The 20,608-nt window shown below is 44.1% G+C and overlaps 1 protein-coding gene across 1 annotated transcript; it reads left to right on the top strand.

Moving 5' to 3' along the window:
* The first annotated feature begins 4,061 nt into the window (after positions 1-4,061).
* Positions 4,062-9,619, top strand: SLITRK2 (SLIT and NTRK like family member 2). Its single transcript, XM_086918614.1, has 2 exons — positions 4,062-4,285; positions 6,274-9,619. Exon 2 carries the CDS (start codon positions 6,323-6,325, stop codon positions 8,873-8,875), a length of 2,553 nt encoding a protein of 850 aa, XP_086774740.1. The 5' UTR covers positions 4,062-4,285; positions 6,274-6,322; the 3' UTR covers positions 8,876-9,619.
* Positions 9,620-20,608: the final 10,989 nt, after the last annotated feature.

Raw genomic sequence — 20,608 nt, 5'->3', positions numbered from 1 at the left:
GTGGTCATTGTTACCAATAACCAATTAAAGCTCCCGCGCGGCTGCAAAGGGAGGAAGAGCTGAGGCGAGAGAGCTCGTTTTATGAAGTCACCGCCCCGGATATCGGGCTTTCAGATCTGGGCTCTAAGAAGTGGACACAAAAAGCCATTTTATTGCATCCGAGCTATAAATTAGGTACAAAGTCCCCCATTCTCGTAGGGGCATTCCGTAAAAATAGAACTCAGCAACAAAGCTATTTTGTGTAATAGCACCAGCAGCTCAGAAATTAGATGACGGCTTGAAACCAAAATTAAAAGTCTATAAAATATTGTTTTAATTCAGATGAAAAGATCATTCTGAAACTTAGTGAATGGAGAGAGAGACCCGTGGCTTGGTTGCGATACACGGAATGTGCCCATCAACGCAACCACACGTCTAAGAACCGATCACCTCTGCGTGGGAATCGCCCGCGCCTCCCGCAGCCCTCCCCTAGCCAGCACATTCCTTGGTGGGAAACTCTTCGTCCTATTCAGAGCGTACATCCATTGTCACGACATTGGAGGCAACCGGAACTCACTGGGGATACGAGCATCTCTGTCACGTTGAGTGGGGTCATTCCTGTTTCATCTCTCTACCACATCTTCAAGCTTTCTCTCCATTACCCTTCTCGCTCCTTGTACCATTATCCACCTGCCTTGCATACCCTCTTGCTCATGGGTCCGTCTCGCTCGCGCTCTTTCTACTTAACTTATTTCTCTCTGCGCCACGGTCTCTCCAGCGCTTTCTCTGTGTTTCTCCCCCTCCTCTTTCTTTCTTCCGCCCCTCTCTCTCTTTCACATTTATCTAAGTCTCTCTCTATGTGCCCCCCCCCCCCCCCCCTATCCAGTCTCCTTCAGTCTACCGGACTCGCCCGCTGGCACAGACTTTCTATTCCTGTTTCTCAGGGCAGTCTCTGATGTGCGGGGTCCCTCACCCATCGCTGCCTCGAGCCCCACTCTCACATGCATCTCTCACTCCTCGGCTCCCCATCTCCCTGCCGCTGCTGCCTCCTCTCTCTCTCTCTCTCTAGTTTTCGCTGCATCCCCCGGCCCCTCCCGGCCTCAGCAGATCTTCCTCGGTACGGAAGGCAGCACGCGCATGTGCATGTATGGGGGTGGCGATGGCTGGGAGGTGGAGTGTGACAGTTGGGGGCTGAGGAGAGGGGGCCGCATCTTAACTTCCTGTTAACCCGAATCCTAAACGTGGTTTATTTAGGGAAGCAATTACGGAGCCCTGCAGAGCAGGACCACTGCTTAATCGGGGAAATTAACTCTAGTTATGAGGAAAGTGCTACTGTGTGCTATATGTATTTGGAACACTGTCACGGGACTCAAGCATGAGAAGATGGCCAGACCCGGTAATTATGGCGCCATTAGTTATCAAGAACAGAAACAATGCCTCCTCCGGTGGCTCCTGTAATGGGAAGCAGTCGTAGCCGCTTTATAAGAAAGAATAACTCACCGGTGTCTCCCAAATGGCTCAATTAGGGCATGCGGTGGCGCGAATCTTCCCGCGGTTGCAGCTAAAGGCTGCAGAGTAAACCGCGCCCCCTCGCCACTAATTCTCATTAAGTGGTTGGCATTGGCAGCTAAAGGTCGGACACTTCAGGAGGTTTGTGCATAGCTGCGAAGCGAGGCGCTGCATAAAATACCCGCGGTATACAAAACAGCGCTGTGATGCACCGCGGTCACATATTCTTCAGAATTGAAAACGAGTCCACACACTTGCATGCGTAAATAGCAAATGAAACACGGTTCAAACGTACACACGTGCAGACACCAACGCTCACACAAGCCATGAACGTTCATATCTACCACACCGTAAAGACACGCCTTAGACTTTCAACTCAGCAGACATTGCCCCCACGCAAATATGCAGTCCTGCTGTGAAGCTTCTTAACTTTGATCTCCTACCGCTGATTCCGCAGGAAGGGGAAACATCCCTTCGCAAATCACTTTCTTTCTCGCTTTGTTGCGAGAGAGAGGATGGGGCTAAACATGCCAGCTTTTGAGTGAGGGAACAAAGTCTCGGCGTCGGTTCAACATCCTGTGATTCTGGGCAAACCACGTAATCTCCCTGTGCCTCAGCAAAAATGAATGTGTCTTTGTGAGGTAAATATGAAATAACATTAACATTAAATAAAGTGCAGCAAAGATATGCTTTCTCGCACCAGAAAGGGGCGGTTGAGTTTCTAGAAAGCACGTGCCCTGCGTGCCAAACTGTGAAAATCCCCCAGCGACAGAATGAGGCCATTCGTCTGCCCACACACGAGAGCGGCACAGGACAGCGTCTTGCCCACAGTCCTAATGCGGCACCAGTTAGATGTACAGCCCACGGAATCCATCCCGAGGAAGGCGACCTGTTTGTTTTAGTGTGTCAGAACCTCAGAAAAAACAGCACCTGCCAGTTTCTCACTTTAGGAACATGACAAAGTGCCAGATTCTTAGCTGTCATGTAATCCTTCTTCCTGCTAGCCCTAACACACACAACCCCATCCTCAAAAGCACATACAGCACACTCGCCCCCTGTGCAGTCACGAGGAGTACGACTACGATCGGGACAGTGGCGCAGGAATGGCGCAACGGCTCCTAACACAAGTCTGGAAAAGAGCACTTATTGCATTCTTTGGCTGTCCCCCCCTCCCTCCCTCCCCACCCCGGAACGGGGTGGAGGGGTGTCCTGTCAGACAGTTCTAAAAAAGAACTCGCTTTTTAGAGTACCCGTTACTCCTGGGAAGTACCGGTACGCAGTACGGGACAGTACCTGTCCATTTAAAGCACTGCTCTTAGTGGTTCCATGATAGTGTAAAGAAGGGTTCGATATTCCCTAAGGAAGTGCTTACATCCAGTGGTCACTTAGGTTCACAAACACACACTAGAGGCAGACTGACGTGCTTGTGAAGGCACAGCCACCACTCCGTTCTACAGCACAATCAAAGATGCGTTGAACACTGGCAAACACAAAACTCTGTGATGAAGGCAGTCACAGTAATGAACAGACACATCGATCACAGCTCACAGGCAAACACAAAGACACAATCAGTTAGCACATGTATTAGCAAACATTGGCAGAAAAACTGGTACATAAAATCACACACACATATACTTTCTGTACTGTAAATGTTTTTCTTAATAAAAACTTGTGAAATAAAAAAACAAAAAACGAAGGCAGACAAAAACACCTAATACACAGACACATACCCTGATACTAAGACAAACAGACCAGCATTCTACCTCTTCAAGAAGTAGCAAAGACCCAAAATAAAATGCACTGTCACGCAAAAGGCACACGTGCACGCACACATTGACACTTACGCCAATGGTGTTGCATAAAAACAAGCGCATACATTTGGTGCAAAAACGGTGCACGCACACACACACACAAAAGCAAACTGACACATGATGTCCTAACAAACCAGACGACATCCTCACGTGAACAAACACAAACTAAATGTCATACAGGTAGACGCATCCCTATAACACAGCCATATTCTAGCACACTCAGGAGACAACATCGGCAGTCACGCTAACACTGTGAGTCACACACGTGCTGATACTCAATAGCAGGTAACCAAACACATACAGATGCACAGTGCAAAACAGACTGATTCTCACGCCTTCACATACGTCGCTAACCAAGAGACACACAAAGCCACGAAATACACTGACACATAGCATATACATTGGAACTCACTGGGCAAACAACTATGCACCGCTAACGCTTACTCCTTAGATGCCCCACACGCAGTCAACAGCATGCACAAAGTGTCAAACTTTGCACTCAAACTTATAGGCATTTGTGGGCAGTCAGGCCCCCACACTCGGTCTCACATCCACACAGTCACATGCGCTCGTTAGCAGACATTCAGAGGCGCGCACGCAGTCTCACACACAGACTTTTGTCTGTCTTGCTTCCAAGGTTGTGCATTCAGCTTCTCGACGGTGCACATTGAAATTGAGCGTGCTTCCCCAGCTCCCCCAGCAACCAGCAGGTGACGTCACGGAGGGGGGTGCTCGAAGGGCGTGCAGGGGGCTCGGAGAGCAGCAGAGCGAGGCGGAGCAGGGCGCGGGGTAGGAGCAGGCTGCTGCGGCAGAGCGCGCTCCAGAGCCTGCGCCTCGGCTCGGCTCTCCAGCGGCTCCCAAGCCACGGCTCTCCCGGGTCGTCGGACGTCCCTCAGCGGCAGAAGGAGCATCACCCTGTCCGGACCATGCCAGACTGCGGACGCACGTGGAGGGCGAGGGTGAAGAGACATTCTCTTTCCTGATGTGTAAGTACCCTCACTTTCTGGGGGGTCCGCGCGTCCTACTTAGAGGTTCCTTCTCCATCTGCCGCCTCCGCCTGCTCTGCTCGCAGGTGCAGCGGTCTCCTTAGCTGAGATATGGGGCACGCTTCATCTATCTTTGCCCCGTTCTTGAGACGGATGCACGTGTGTCCGCACATTGTGTGTGATGTGTAGCCAGTGTTTCAGACACAAGATTGTTGTGAGTGGTCGTGTTCTAACTACTTTAGGGAACAAACTGTGTTGGTAGCACAAATAACATAAGTATGTATAGTCGCTGTGTTATTTATGCGAAGGTCCCCAGGGTCCGAGTGCCTGGGGATAGGATTGCTGGTTTGGCGTTTGTGTGTTGGATTCAGGATTTGACCTTCTACGCCGCACCCTCTTCAGGGTTTGCGCGCAGGATCTTTTGGGGAGATGCTGCCCGCTTCATCCGGGTGTTTGCTTCGTCACCGAGGGTCCAGACCAGAGCCTCTCGAGGCCAAAGATGTTCATGAGAGGGATTGGGAATCAGTGCGAGTGAAGCACCCCACAAAGACGGCTGTGTGCATCGCTTGAGACCACGGGGCTCTCAGGACAGGAGGATGGGGCCGAGGGCTCCGCGTGAAGGCGCAGTGCTCCCATGTAGCCACGGGTGGTAGGTGAGGGTACACACCGAAGGTTGTCTTCACCAGGCGGAGGGGTAGGCTTTCCGCGAGGAATCTGTGTCAGGGCGCACAGCCAGAGCGTAGACCGCGGACAACACGTGAGATTGTAGGGCACGCAGAAAGTGATGGGAGCTGGGGGATCCGACGGCGCAGACCTCGCACCGAGAGCCATGGGATTCAGGGACGCACCGTGAGAGCGCAGAGCTGCGGGACGCGATGCAGTTTAAAGAGTGCCACGTGAGTAAGCATAGACCCCTAAGAGCGATGTAAGGCTGAGGGCTCCGCGGGAAGTTGCGGAACTCGAAGAGCGGGATAGGATGCCATAGGCACTGCCGAGGGCGCAGAGAATCCGGGATGAGAGACGGCGACTGCACGACTAGAGCGCGAAGAGCTCCCGAGAGGGATGAGAGGTAGAGAGCACCAAGTGAGGTCGCAGGGGTCCCAGATGGCGGAATGCCGAGGGGGCATCACACCAGGGGAGGGCTCAGAATTCAAGAGAGGGACGAGGGACATCGAGGCACCAAGCTCCCAGCCAGGCGTCATCATTTCAGGGCTGTGAGACCCAGAGGGTGACTTTAGCAGAAGAGCTCACGGCAAGAGGCCAGTTTCCTATTCAGGGAACCTCGCTAGCCATTTTGCACTCCTGCAAGAACCAACACACTGTCCATTAAAAGTATATTGTGGCCCCTCCTCAGGTTTCGTCGATGGCTGTGCATAATGTCGATACACGATGCATCCGCCTAGAGTCTAATGCCACGAAATAGGAAGGCAGCGTCAACAGGACAGTAACACGATCTTAAAATGTTTATGCATGGCCACCAGAAGCAGGGGTGCTGGTTGCTTTGATTTTGATTTTCGATTGCCAGGTCCATATTTGTGTAATGTGCAAATATTCGGCCTATGAGCTGATCTTTTGATGATGCAAATCATGTCCCTTCCGGGGTTTAAAGCTGGGCGTGCAATATTAAATTTTGGGAACAAAATGACAAAAAAACAATATTGCAATGCCGAAATCTGGAGACAAATGTATTGATTCAGTCCATCTATATAAGTCTTGCCAAAGAGCGTTGGTCGATAAAATAAATAGCAAAACGGCGCGCAGTCAGTTGGAAGAAATGAGCAAAAACCTAAAAGAAAAGTAGACGTAAGGCACAATAATAGTAAATACAATCAAACACATTTAAACTATAAAATAATTGTGGGGACCTGGAGAAAGCTGATGGGGGGTGTTCGTTGACAGTATGAAGTGAACTGTTTGCTTGGACTTTCTCAGAAGTATGTTTGTTGCTCAGCTTCACGTGTAACCGTGTGCCTCTCCCCCCCCCGCAGGTTTGAGCGCTGTGGGTACCGGGCCCGGGACCGAGGAAGGCGCCTAAACATGCTGAACAGCGTCCTCCTGCTCAGCGTGTTAACCGTGGCTGGGTTCCTGAAGACGGAGGGCCGCAAGAGCACCAAAGACGTGTGCAAGCTGCGCTGCCAGTGCGAGGAGAAGGAGAACGTGCTGAACATCAACTGCGAGAACAAGGGCTTCACCAGCGTCAGCCTGCTGCTGCCGCCGCAGTCCCGCATCTACCAGCTCTTCCTCAACGGCAACCTGCTCGGCCGCCTCTACCCCAACGAGTTTGTCAACTACTCCAACGCGGTCACCCTGCACCTGGGCAACAACGAGCTGCAGGAGATCCGCAGCGGGGCCTTCAACGGCCTCCGCACCCTCAAGAGACTGCACCTGAACAACAACAAACTGGAGGCGCTCAGGGAAGACACCTTTGTGGGGCTGGAGAGCCTGGAGTACCTGCAGGCTGATTACAACTACATCAGCTCCATCGAGGCGGGCTCCTTCAGCAAGCTGAACCGGCTCAAGGTGCTCATCCTCAATGACAACCTGCTGCTGTCCCTCCCGAACAATGTCTTCCGCTTCGTGATGCTGACTCACCTGGACCTGCGGGGCAACCGGCTCAAGATGCTGCCCTTTGCGGGCGTGCTGGAGCATATTGGGGGCATCATGGAGATCCAGCTGGAAGAGAACCCCTGGAATTGCACCTGTGACCTGCTCCCCCTGAAGGCCTGGCTGGACACCATCACAGTCTTTGTGGGGGAGATTGTCTGTGAGACACCCTTCAGGCTCCATGGGAAAGATGTCACCCAGTTGTCCAAGCAGGATCTGTGCCCAAGGAAGAGCTCCAGTGAATCCAACCCAAGGGGCCAACACCCTTCCCTTTCAGATCCAAGACTGCACCGGCTGCCTCCGACACTTAATCCGGCCATGACACCGACTCGATCTCCAAAATCCAGCCGGCCCCCTAAAACTAGGAACCGGCCTACTCCACGGGTCACCATACCCAAAGACAGACACATCTTCGGCCCTATCATGGTGTATCAGACCAAGTCGCCTGTCCCCCTCACCTGCCCCGATAGCTGTGCATGCACCTCGCAGAGCTCTGACAGTGGGCTCAATGTGAACTGCCAGGAGCGAAAGATCAGCAATATTTCTGACCTTCATCCCAAACCCACAAGCCCAAAGAAACTTTATTTAACAGGTAACTATCTCCACATTGTGTACAAAAATGACCTTCTTGACTACAGTTCTCTGGATTTATTACATTTGGGAAATAACAGGATAGCTATAATACAAGATGGTGCCTTTTCAAACCTAACGAGTTTGCGTAGACTTTATCTTAATGGCAATTACCTTGAAATCCTCTACCCTTCCATGTTTGATGGGCTGTACAGTCTACAGTATCTATACTTGGAGTACAATGTCATCAAGGATATCTTACCAAGTACATTTGATGCCTTCACTAATCTCCAGCTCTTGTTTCTCAACAACAACCTGCTCCGATCATTACCAGACAATGTGTTTGGAGGCACATCACTCACTAGACTGAACTTGAGGAACAATCATTTTTCCTATCTACCTGTGAAGGGTGTCCTAGACCAGCTCCCGGCTTTTGTTCAGATTGACCTGCAGGAGAATCCATGGGACTGTACCTGTGCCATTTTGGGACTGAAAAACTGGATTGAGCAGTCCAGCTCCACTGTGGTTGTCCACGAGGTGACCTGTGACTCCCCAGCCAAACATGCAGGGGAGCATCTGAGGTTCCTCCGGAAGGATGCCATCTGTCCCGAAAACTCTGGATTCTCGGATACTACAATTTTTCACCTGGGCCACAGCACAGAAATACCCTACCCTCTGAGCGTCTCGCCAAGTTCATATGCAGAAATCCACACTGAGGTCCCCCTCTCAGTCTTAATACTAGGCCTACTTGTTGTCTTCATCTTGTCAGTGTGCTTTGGAGCAGGACTATTTGTGTTTGTTCTGAAGCGACGCAAGGGTGTCCAACATGTCCCCAGCAGCAGCGCCAACAATTTGGACCTGGGTTCATTCCAGCTGCAATATGGGTCTTACAGAACAGAAACCCATGAGAAAACAGAAGCACACGTGTATAACTATATCCCTCCTCCCATTGGGCAGATGTGCCAAAATCCCATCTACATGCAAAAAGAAGGTGACCCCGTTGCTTACTACAGGAACCTGCAGGACTTTAGTTACAGTAACCTTGACAATAAAATGGAGGATCCTTCAAGTTTAGCCTATACAATAAGCACTGCTGAACTTCTGGAAAAACAGCAGCCCACTGCTAGGGAGCATGAACTGCTCTACCAGAACATCACAGAAAGGGTAAAAGAGCTGCCCAGCGGGGTGGTACATTATAACTTCTGCACGCTGCCCAAGAGGCATTGCATGCCTTCATATGAATCCAGGCGCCAACACCAGGATATGCTCAACAAAACTATTTTATATGGGACACCCAGGAAATATTTTACAGACCAGTCCAAACCGGAGCACCCATTGCTCCCAGGTAAAAAACTACAGACAGAGCCAGATTACCTCGAAGTTCTGGAGAAACAAACGGCAATAAGCCAACTGTAAGAGATATATGTGAGTGAGTTACTGCTGTCTGAACACTGGCCTCTGTCTGAACTGACACCAAGTGGTGCTTTTTTCATAAGCTCAGCATTTTTCCTTTCCAGCTATTACACTGTATGGAACTTGAAAATATGTGTTGTCAAGATGTTGCTTTTTTCAAGCTTCTTAAGTTATTTCTCCACCCATTTTTAACTCTGCAAAATCTGTCATTGGGAATTTCTAAAGTAGAATTTGCATTTTGTTTTATGCTTTTCAATTAATGGTGGGTATTTAAGCTAATGCCCTTTGTAGAGGATTATCAGTGATTTTAAGAAAAATAACAAGTATATGTAAATAGTATTATACAGATATTTGAGATCAGCTACCAAGTTTAGCCACTGGGCGTCACTTTTTGTGTTAAAGTGCCTTTGCACTTTAAGTAAAATACTTAATTGTTGCTCCTAGCATTGAAAGATTGAACATATTTTAATGTGATGTATTTTTTGAAATGAGAAACATGTATAATAGATTTACCTGTATACAGCTACAGTGCTAAATTAGAACACTTGTTCTGATTTGAATGAAATAAGCCACTATTTTATATAAAGAAAAAGGTTATCTTAACTTGGGCTTTATACACTCAACTGTATAGATCATTTTTAGCTTTCTAAATCTGTAAATTGACTTCTATGTAGGCAAATTAGCAATCAGCGAATGGATCCTTCAAATGCAAATAACAGTTTATTAATAAAAGTAATTTCATGTCATAATACAGTGCACTGATTAGTTAATACAGTCTATTGATATTGTAAAATATGATATTACTTTTTCTGAGATAAGTTTCCTATTGGAATGGTGCCACACAGCTGATGTTTAAGTTATAGTCGCCATTTTAGAATATTTGTATAATAAAACAATTCTAACAGATGAAAGAAGATGAGTAAAGAAATTAAGAAGGTAGCCTGGCTTGTACAACTAGACAATTGGTGTCTGCTACACTAAAAGAAACACCTATATGAGAGTGAAACAATTAGATACAGATCTCCTACTGCCTGAACAACTTTGAAAAACACAACTTCCTCTCACCACATCTTGTCATCACCCAAAAAAGTTAAATTCACTGTGTTCCGTGGCTGAAAAGACCACAACGATATCATCTGTTTCCACTGCAGATGGTCTGAAATATTTATGCTCGAAAATATTAAAACATAGTTAAAAACAAATGACACATTCACTCTACATAGTCATTTTCTTTACTATGATTATTTAAAAATAGTTTTCATTGCAAAAATACACGTACAGTTTTGAACAAGAATCCCTTATTTACAACAAAAACTGTTTTGTTTGTATCTATTGTAAATCCTTATGCAAGTGGGATGGTGATCTGCATGTAAAGTAGGGCAGGCTTTTGAATTGCTTCCTAACGCAATTGCTGGCTTGTGAAAGGGGCACACTGTTTCCTTTTTATAAATAGGTTACTGCACATAATAAACCTTTTTTGTCATGCAGAGACTCAAGTGGACTACTGCCTAATTTTAACATCTTTTTAATAAATGTACACGTCTTTATCTGCAAATTTAAAACTTAGTATTTCATATGAATCACTTTTAAGTAAGATTAAACAGCAGCTTCCAGTTGAAAATGTTCTTGCCAAGAAATGTCCATGCCAAATGGACTCAGCCTCAGTCTCAAAGCTAGTGTCATGCACTTCGGTTCACTTTTCTGTACTGGGAACATTCTGCTGTTTCTGGCATTAATGTAATTAAGAAGGGCAAGATTACTTTTTATGACACTTGCATATGTCTTACACACCCCATTGTTGTTGCTGGTTACCCAGTAAGGTTGTGAACCAAATAAATAAAACAAATGATAAGTGAACACTAGGGATTAAAATCAGCCTTGCTGGCCGAGCGTGTGCTCCCTCTTAGGGCCCAACGTTCCTGGGATCACAGTCACATAATGTCTAGAGTAGAGTTTAAGCTTTTTGCTGTCTGTAATGATACGCTCACCACTATTTTAATGTGTATATGATGCACATAACTAGGCGACGAAGGGCACAAAATGCAGCATCGATCTCACCTGTTTTGCACATTTGCAGACACATACTCGGATCTGTATGGCAGCATTAGCAGAGGTGAGTGTTTATGGGCACACTTAAGAGGGCCGGTGAGGTGAGGAATACATGGAGTAGGGTCCTAAACTCATGTGGACATGTTTTCATCAAGGTAGAGTGCTTCAATGTTTTGATTTTTAGTATTTCTTAGACACTGTCTTCTTATTACAGTATGTTCACCTTTTTGTTCAGCGCTGGGACACTCCTTGGAGTGCACTTAACAAATACCCCTATAACATAACATAACATAACATGTCCAGTTTCATTATATTTGAGGTTTGCTGTCCCAGGAAGGTTTTCCTCTTCTACAGGAAGGGTCCTTTGTACGTGTGGAGAATGTTAAACCTCCCAACATCTTAGTAGAGCTCGAAATCGAGCATTCCGTTGTGCATATCAACAACCACAAGTGGCACACCGCGTTTTTTGTCTGAGAATTAGGCATATTTCATCCCCCTGGATACTTTGACTTCTGCACCTTAGTTATTTTTGTAATGTCTTATCAAGTGAATGTGATTATTATTATTATTATTATATTCTTAGCGCCAGAATCGACCCCCGAAGGGGTATCTCCACGCTTGCCTTGGGAACCCGTCCTGGTTTTTCCCTGTGAGATAGCCCCTACAGGGCATCCCCAAGGTGAAAGCCAGGCATCCCGCCGCGGGGGGGCCGTTGTGGAGATTAAGCAAGCTTAATGCCCAGAGTTGCAGAGTGTGAACCCATGATTAGGTCAGGCACCGAAGTGAGAATTATCGAGTCCATGGACATTTGAGCTCAAGACCCTGCCGCGTCAGGAATTGAACCCTGGTCCCGGGTCTGACCTCTGCTTCAGGGTCTGCCTGCTCTAACCAGTGAGCCACACTTCTCCACTTAAGGTGCTTGTCCCCTCTTGCCATCTGTACAGAGGGAGACAGCCCCCAGTAGAGAGGAATATCCCCCACCAACATCCGTGTCAATATTTTATTTTAATTTAGATTCTGTTTGAGGGAGTTTAGTACACATCCATTTTGGTAAGCATGTAGCTACATTTGCTGGATGTGTTACCAGTTCATTATTTGATCTGTTTGGACTCATTTGGCGAGGATACTGTGGGGTCACATCTTGCTGTGTTCTTGAGGTGAAGTTTTAAAATACATACATCTTTCTCAATCTTTACATAAAGTAAGACATCACAGCACCACGAGTCCACAGACTCGGTTGCATAATCAACAACCATTGGCAAAGCCAATAGTTCTAGCTTTATTATGCTAACATATGCAATTACATGCGCATATAACTGCTGTTTGAATGTGTTATATGCACTATCACCATTTACCCCATTAAAGCCAGACCTATTACCTTTGCCACTGCTGTGAAAAAAGAAGCAAACATGATTGATTTCTGTAAAGAATACAGGAATGTAATACAGTGTTTTTTTTAGATGTAGAATAGCCCATTATGCATTCAAATAGAGGTCCTTATTTAGAAAGCATAAGGATGCACAAAACAACCAACATTTGGTGAGAGGGTAATACTCCTGTGGACTGAGTTAAGGTACCCCTTATGAATATTTTAAAGAATTAGTAGCAATAGGTCAGTAGACAGTTGCCCTCTCAAACAAGACCAAAAATGCCTGTTACCCCATTTAAAGTATCGGCATGAAAACGAGAACCAACTTCAGTTGTTACAAAGATGCCTGGTCCTATCACCAAAATCTGTGGAATGCAAGCCACCTTCTATTTCAAACATGGGATGACAATGTAAACTCCTAGTGATTTTTGTGGCCTGTAGGCAGCTTGTCTTGTTCTTTTCAGCTCCATAAACTGTTTCACAAGGATTTTCCTACCTAATCCAAAATAAATATTAGGTTTTCCATACCTGCCATTAAAGTTAAATCATAAAGCAGAGTTTGGATTGACCCAAAAACCCATAGTACATTACAACAAATAGACTGCATTGCAGGTGACTGTTTCCCATGGTCTGAAAACACTCAATATGTTTTAAGTTGGCTTTCTCTCCATAGTTTCCAAAGCGTACAGTGCTCGTCAGTATGCTATTAAGACATCTGTGTCAATTTGGGAATATACAACAAACAGGACAACTTCTTCACCTTAAAACATCTTATTTCAGTACTGCCGACGGCCTGCACATTTGCGATTTGTATTCTAAGGGACACCTCTGCATTCTGATCTCATAATACATATGTTACAAAAGGAATGTGACTAAACTGTGCCCTAGGAGCCAGCAGTGCATGTGCAACCTGAGGGATAGCTCTGCTGTGCGAGGCAAGATCCTGCAACATACTAGCATCCTTACACATAGATCAGTTCTAAAAATCTAGGGGTCCACAATAATTGTGTAAGCTGAAGTATAACTCTGCTGTCTGAGAACTCTGCATGTAAAGTGATGTGGCTCACTGGTTAGAAGCGGCTGACCCAGAAGCAGAGAACGGCCTGGGACCAGGGTTCAATTCCCGACGCGGCAGGGTCGTGGACCAGGGTCAGCGGACTCGATAATTCTCACCTTGGTGCCTACTCTAACCAGAGATCACACTAGGCAACTCTGGGCATTAGCTTGCCTCATCTCTACAACGGCCCCCCACATTCGACGGGGATGCCTGGTTTCACCTTGGAGATATCCAGTAGGGACCAACTCACAGGGATAGCCAGGACAGGTTCCCCAGCGGTCTACAGCACCACAACGCCTCAGGGCAGCAGTGTGCTTTACAAGACACATACATTTACATTGAAAACGTGCTCAAACTGAGGGTTGACTACTGTTTAGAGCAGACATTTACAAGACCAACACAACATGTGAAGCATTCTGCCGTAGAAGGGCCTTATTACAACTTTCCCTGTACTCAAGTTTCAATCAATATAATAGGGGAAAACATAGTAATATTGAATGTTTACTCCCATCTGAGCAGGGAATCTCAGAATGTTGGGATGTTTCCCAGCCCAAATACTGTCAGGAATTTTGTTGTGAATTTTGTGTGAGGAAAAAGTTCAAACTTGTGTATTAGTTGAAATACTGATCTGACCATAAGCCCCTGTTTGCTCCCAGATCGGAATATCTGGACTTCATTGAATGAAGGCCTTTAAGATTCGAATTGAAAGATAGCTCTGCAGTAGGGGATCTCCTTCTTTAAAATGTTGCTGTTTAGGTTTGCAGTAGCTGTGCTTAGACCTTGAACCTGGAGGTCTTTTTTAGCCAGAGGGATTGCACTACTTTCAAAGCCCAGCGCTTGCAAGAGCGGTGTAAAGTAGACGGTTGCACAACGAAGGCAGAAAAACATATTTTAATTAAGAACAATAAAAAGTCCTCTGTGGCTTCGACCTGCACATAAAGTATATCAGTGAGATTGACTTGATTTTCTCCAGTTAGGTCACGTTTTATTTTGGGGCAACTTCATCCATTGACTGACAATTTCTTAAGGCAATATTTAGCCACTAAAAAACATGATTATGGTAATAATTAACCCAAATCCTCAAGCCTCTTTTTGAACGTTTCCAGCTGTCTCCTTGTTACCCTTCTTCTAGACATTCTTCATAGACACTCCTATACCTTTAAAGTGCGTTCTTGATATTGTAAGGAATGTATTCCCTGTATTTCGCAACTGTTACCTGTTGTGACCTGGAGGCCACAAGTTTGAACTATGTCAGGGCTGACTCAGTCGTTCATCATTCTAATACTAGAATATTTAGAACTATAGTACTACTGTACTTTTAGCGTTCCAGAATGACAGAATCCCGATGATAGGCATGTTGTGTTTTTTGCTTGATATTGACCAAAACCGAGAATTGTAAATCATCTGACTCATACAGGGTGCAGCACATCTATGATTTTCAAATGTTTCAGTTTTTATTTCAATAACACCAACAATCATATGTATTTGCTTTATTACTGATTGATAGTGGTTGCTAATATATGTTTTTATTAATCTATAATACTCTTATATCCAACTAAAATATACTAAAATCCAACTTCATTCACCAAATCTATAGTTAAGGTTTGTATTATTTGCAAACGTTTATGATTTTACTATTCTCTTAGATGAACCCAACTGCTGTCTTCAAGGAGCAGACGTGCAGTTAGTTCTTCTATGTCCAGGGGTGATAATAGCCATTTCACAATTTGACGTGTAGCAAATATATGAAAACCTTTCTTCTGGCATTTTAAATATGTATTTAGAACTAAAAATCATATTTTTGGATCTCTGTAAATTTCCGATTGGAAAATTCCTGCACATTAAAGCTAATTTTGCTACTTTGCTTGCCTCTAGTCACTTAAATATTCCTTCTTTGACAATACCAACAAGGAGATTTCAACAATCTAACTCAATTTGCATTGATTTTGTTTTCCATCCTATGATCTTCAGTGCAGATTGAATATCATTACTTTTACACTTTACAGTGGAAAAGTGTGGCTCAATGGTTAGAGCGGCAGACCCTGATGCAGATGTCTAGCCCAGGACCAGGGTTCAATTCCCCGCCTCGGCGGGTCTTGGGCTCAAAATTCCACGGACCTGATAATTCTCGCCCCGGTGCCTATTCCAATCATGGAGTCCCACTTTGCTACTCTGGGCAATAGCTTACTTAATCTCCACAATGGCCCCCACAATGCTAAGGATGCCTGGCCTCCACCTTGGAGGTGTCCAGTAGTGGCCGCCTCACAGGGATAGCCAAGATGGGTTCCACAGCGGTATTCGTACAAGCGCCTTGAGACCCTTGCGGGTGAGTAGTGCGCTATACAAGTATCTATTTACAATTTTACTTTTCACAGTCCCATGAAGTCTTCTTCCCGATACTGTTTTTAAATTATACCCCTACATGTTTCTGTCAAAAGTGTTTCAGTATTTTACTAAGAGTGGCAAGTGCCTGGTAGCTAGTCCTTTTCATGTTTACTTTTAAAAAGGGAATATGTTTTTCTACTGACTAGATATATTGAAATTGCATGGAAGGAATTGACCATTAGCACTTTAGGTAGTTAGATAATATCACCCAATGTTCACTTTCCTATTTCTTCCAGTATGCACATTTAAATGAAGTCGCTGTTTCGGACTACATAAATTGTGCCATGTCGTACTCGTTTTCTCACTGTTAAATGGTGCAGATTTTGGAGCATATTTACTAACAGTTTATGCAAAGCAGCGTAGCAAGGCAAGTTGGTGGGCTGCAATGTGTTGCGTGAATCTGTGAGAACTGAACAGTGCCATATTTGCCAAGATATGGCCCTGTTCAACTTTTTCCATGCTCTGGCTCACCAGTGGCTGACTGGCACTAACACAGCCCCCCTTAGACCAATAAGCAAGAGTACTTGAATTACAGTCAGGAGTGATTCTGTGGAGGAAAGAAAACTTTCCTGCACAAAAAAAATCTTTAGAGACATGTTTCTCTTTCCATGGAAAGAAGTAACATGGAGGAATGAAGATATTTTTCCTTGTTTCACCTCTGCTGTGTAGGCGCATCATTTGCGTGCAAATTTAGGTTTACAAGTATTTATAAATCTGGGGCTTGCATCATAATAAGTGGGTGGTTGCATTGGAACACCCATGCTCAACTCATGTTAATTCTACCTGTTACAAAGTATCACAAGGCTGTGCTATGCTCTGTGTTGAGTTACTTTGTATTTACTGACCACACAAAGCCACACCAATCAAATATGATTGGCTTAGTAAATGCCAAAATAGATTTTGCCTAGTGCTGCAACACAAATATGATGCAACCCAACATAAAATCTTTATAAATCTGGGTCGTGGTGTTTTGCCCCCTCTTTTTTTTTGCGAATGATCCATAATTTCAGCTGTTTATTAACATCAACAAATTGTGTTCATACCTACTTTGTATAAGTGAATAATTTTCGTATAGTGCATCTTTTTATGCATATTCTTTCAAACAAGCTTGTACATCAGCACAAACATATTTATTAATTATTTGTACCATGAACTCCTACTTGTTTTTTTTACAAATCAATAGTGAAAAAAACATTGTAATGTAGAACTATAGATGGTCAGTATTTAATTCGTAATAAAAGCCAAAATTCAGAATACAGATAACGGAGTGTGGGACAAAGAGAGAGTACTTTTCTGATATATATAAATAAAGAGTAGTATATTTCCCCAAAATCATTTAAAAAAGTTTCTTCTGTGAAAAATAACTCCTCTTTTATTAACTTTAGCAAATAATACACTATTCATAATTTTTGTGTAATATATAAAAAATGTGGTATAAAGAGCTACCTAAAACCAGTTCTTGTTCATCTTCTTTTTAGTCTAATACTGCTGCTACCGCTACTACTATCCCTACTGCTATTTGTAATACTACAAATAATAGAAATATTATTAATAGGAATACAGCTAATTCTTCAGGTAATGCTAGTACTACTACTAATAATAATACCACACAGTTTAGCAAGCTATCCTTTACATTGCTCTTCACATTTCTTCTTCGGGCACCCTTCTCTGGTTGAGTTGAGTTAAAGGAGCCCCCTTCGTCATTTTGAAGTGAAAAGTGCTGCCCCATAAGTTGATGTTTGACTCTATCAAGACCGTGAAAGACAAAGATAAGCATTCAAAAAATCCCAATTTAAGGAAAACTCAATAAACTAGTGCCCCATTGAAACACGTTTTGTGTCTAAACAGTACTACCCGAATTTATGCCCTTCCTGAGAGAAGAAATCATTTGCTTATTTTCTGAGGAACTAATTTAATGGCCAATCACATTCAGCAAAAGTGCAAGTGTGATTTAATGTCTTTGTTGTGTCTCTCTTTTTAAGAGGAGGAGCCCAGCATTGGAAATTCCAGTATTATCTTTTTTTGGTTATAATTTTTCATACTTTTACATTAGTCATTACTGGAGTTTTTCAGTTTTACAATATTGTAGGGTGACTGGTGTGATGTAACTATTACCCAACTCAGAGACATATTTACTAGGAAGTGTCAGAGTGCAGTGTTAGCCACCTTGACTGGGTGAGAAGTGTAGGGGGTAACTTTTGTACGATTTTTCTCAGATTATAATGAAGCATTACACAATTTGTTCTGTGATTAATCATAAATGTTCCTGCTTTGTAATTTTGTCAAAAATGTTCAATATAGTTGCATACTTTTGATTTAGGGATAATTCAGCATATATGAGTAGAACAGTGATAATCTGCAAGTCTACATATACTCTAATAGTAATTTATGATGCAGAGTGTTTTAGTGAAAGTCAAGAATGAACTGTTCGGTAAATTGTTCAGATTCTCCAAACAAAGTAGCCTAAAGATGCCAGAGACATTTTTTAAAATTATGGTTTATGTATTAAATGTATCATCTTCTAACTCTTCTTCAAATGCTCCCCATAATGGCTTAGGATTAGCTTGGTTAACCTTGTGTCTCCTTCATACTTTAAAAGTGATAGATGGTAAACCCATATGCTCAAATGTTAGTAACATTCTTATTATTTTCATTCAAACTTCTTCAGGAAATTGTATTAAAAAAGGAATGTGCTTAATGGCATAAAAGGGGAGTTGGTGGTACCTTACAGCTAAAAACATTAAATGCATGTCCCAAATGCTTTTTACCCTAGACTTTATAAATGTTACTAAAGCCAACTCCTGGGCCACCCCTTAAGACACTTAGAGGGATGTACACAAGGACTTATCTTCGATTTATCTCCACCGTAATGCATCAAAAGTGGAGATAGATTCAACACCCCATTCACAAACTGGCGTAAACTTCAGACATCGCCAGGATTCCCACAATAACTGCCCCAAATTTCATCTCCACGGTGAACACCACCAACTAACCCTAATGAGATGCAGAGTGGGCATTCCTGTGAAAAACACACAAAATAACACAACACCACTTTCACAACAAACTGCCAGATCTGCAAAGCACATCAAAAACAGGTGATAAGCCGCGATAGCACCAGGGATTTAACACCTGCCTTTTGCTGATGCTAACTAAGCAGGACGACTACCAACAGCATGAAAGGAAGCCCAGCCAAGAGCCACACCTGAAGATCCACAGATGCCACGGAGAAAATGATCATGCAGCTCCGATACCCATGAGGGCCACAACATCCCCCGCCACCACCCCCAGCCCCCCGGACCCCTCCCGGACATACACATACTGTGAATGACACAAGAGCCCCAAAAAGCGCATGATGATGCACATTGCCAAAATAAATACACACATGTGGCCAAAAGAACAAGAAACAGTCACACAGCACTAAAGTAACAGCCGAAAATATTATTGAAATACAACACAAAACACCAATGAGGAAGACTCCTGTCTCCTGTCAGGGACAATCTCAAAGTCACAGCCTGGAAAATAAAGCACAAAATCGGGACGTGTGTCACATCCAAGGAGCGAGACACAGAGAAGGAAAGTAAGCCAGAGAGAGAAAGAGAGGAAAGGAAAGGAAGGGAGAGAGAAAGAGAGAGAGAGGGAGGGAAGGGAGAGAGAGTGAGAGAGTGAGAGAGAGAGAGAGAAGGAAAGGAAGGGAGAGAGAGAGAGACATCGCCGCCCCTGCCGGGTGTTTGTGGGGTTGTGCTCGTCCTCTGCGCCTGCTCCAGCTGCCTCAATAGTGCTTGGGTGTTGGTCAGTTTGTGTTTGAGTGTTTTTTCTACTTTTGTAGTGATTAACCCTGCCTGCCATGTGTGTATTGCAGGCCTGGTGCTGCTTATAGCTGATTTCCTCGTCACGCTTTGGCCCTTCGCATGTTTGTTCGCGTTGAGGTTTGTGTTTTTATCTCCATCGAGGTGGTTGTATCGCAGAAATTGGCCGTGGTTTCGGCAGACTATCGCATGGTACCGCCTTGTTGTGAATTCCACGTTGACACAGGTTTATTTCCCAGCGATAGGCTGCGATGTGTAGAGTTGCATTAGCATTTCTTGGTGATGTTTAGCACACGTTCTTGTGAATTTACTCCTCAGTGTCAAATATTCTGGTCAAAATTAATATAAAGCAATGTGACTCCAATATATATGCATGGCAGTATCTTCTCTGGTTTCTCTTATCCCAGATATCAATTAAAATGATACTGGAAAGATTTACACAAAAAGTCATTATTTTACATTTATCTGTATTTTTTTTCTCTTTAAGTGTTCATCTGCATAAGCATTAATACATGTTAGAGCACATTGAAGACCAATTATGTTTGGCGCCATATAATGATATTGTTGGCATATGATTTTTATATATTTTGTACCAATATTTGGCTGAAATTATTTGGCCCTAGCAATGGGCAGAGAGTAGGTCACAAATATATAAAGACAATCAAAGCAGTTCTAAAAACACCCTTGCTTGATACCACTGGGGGTGTAAATGTTTTGTTAGCCTATGGTTAGATCCTATAAGGATCTCAGCCCATGTGTTACAGCATATATGTTGATCCTCAGTATAAACTTGATAGTCCTCCATATATTTGTTCATAATTGGCCGCTATCCTTTATGGGAAGGACAGCTCTTTTTTGAAGGCTTGATTTGTGCATTTGCAGGTATTGGTTAAAAAAAACGTAATAATCTAAATAATCTAATTCAATAGCAGCCCGTTCCTCTTTGTTACCAAAAATGCCCCTCAACAACTCTTTCATGCTAGAAAGCATATATTCATATTCTGGGAGATTGGAACAAAAGAGTAGAAAAGGATCACGTTTAAGGCTCAATATAAAATATAGAACTTGAA

Source organism: Lissotriton vulgaris, chromosome 4_1 (genome assembly GCF_964263255.1).
Source record: "Lissotriton vulgaris chromosome 4_1, aLisVul1.2, whole genome shotgun sequence".
Classification (NCBI taxonomy): domain Eukaryota; kingdom Metazoa; phylum Chordata; class Amphibia; order Caudata; family Salamandridae; genus Lissotriton; species Lissotriton vulgaris.
Note: the sequence above shows the minus strand (reverse complement) of the source record. Positions and strands in the feature narration are given on the sequence as shown.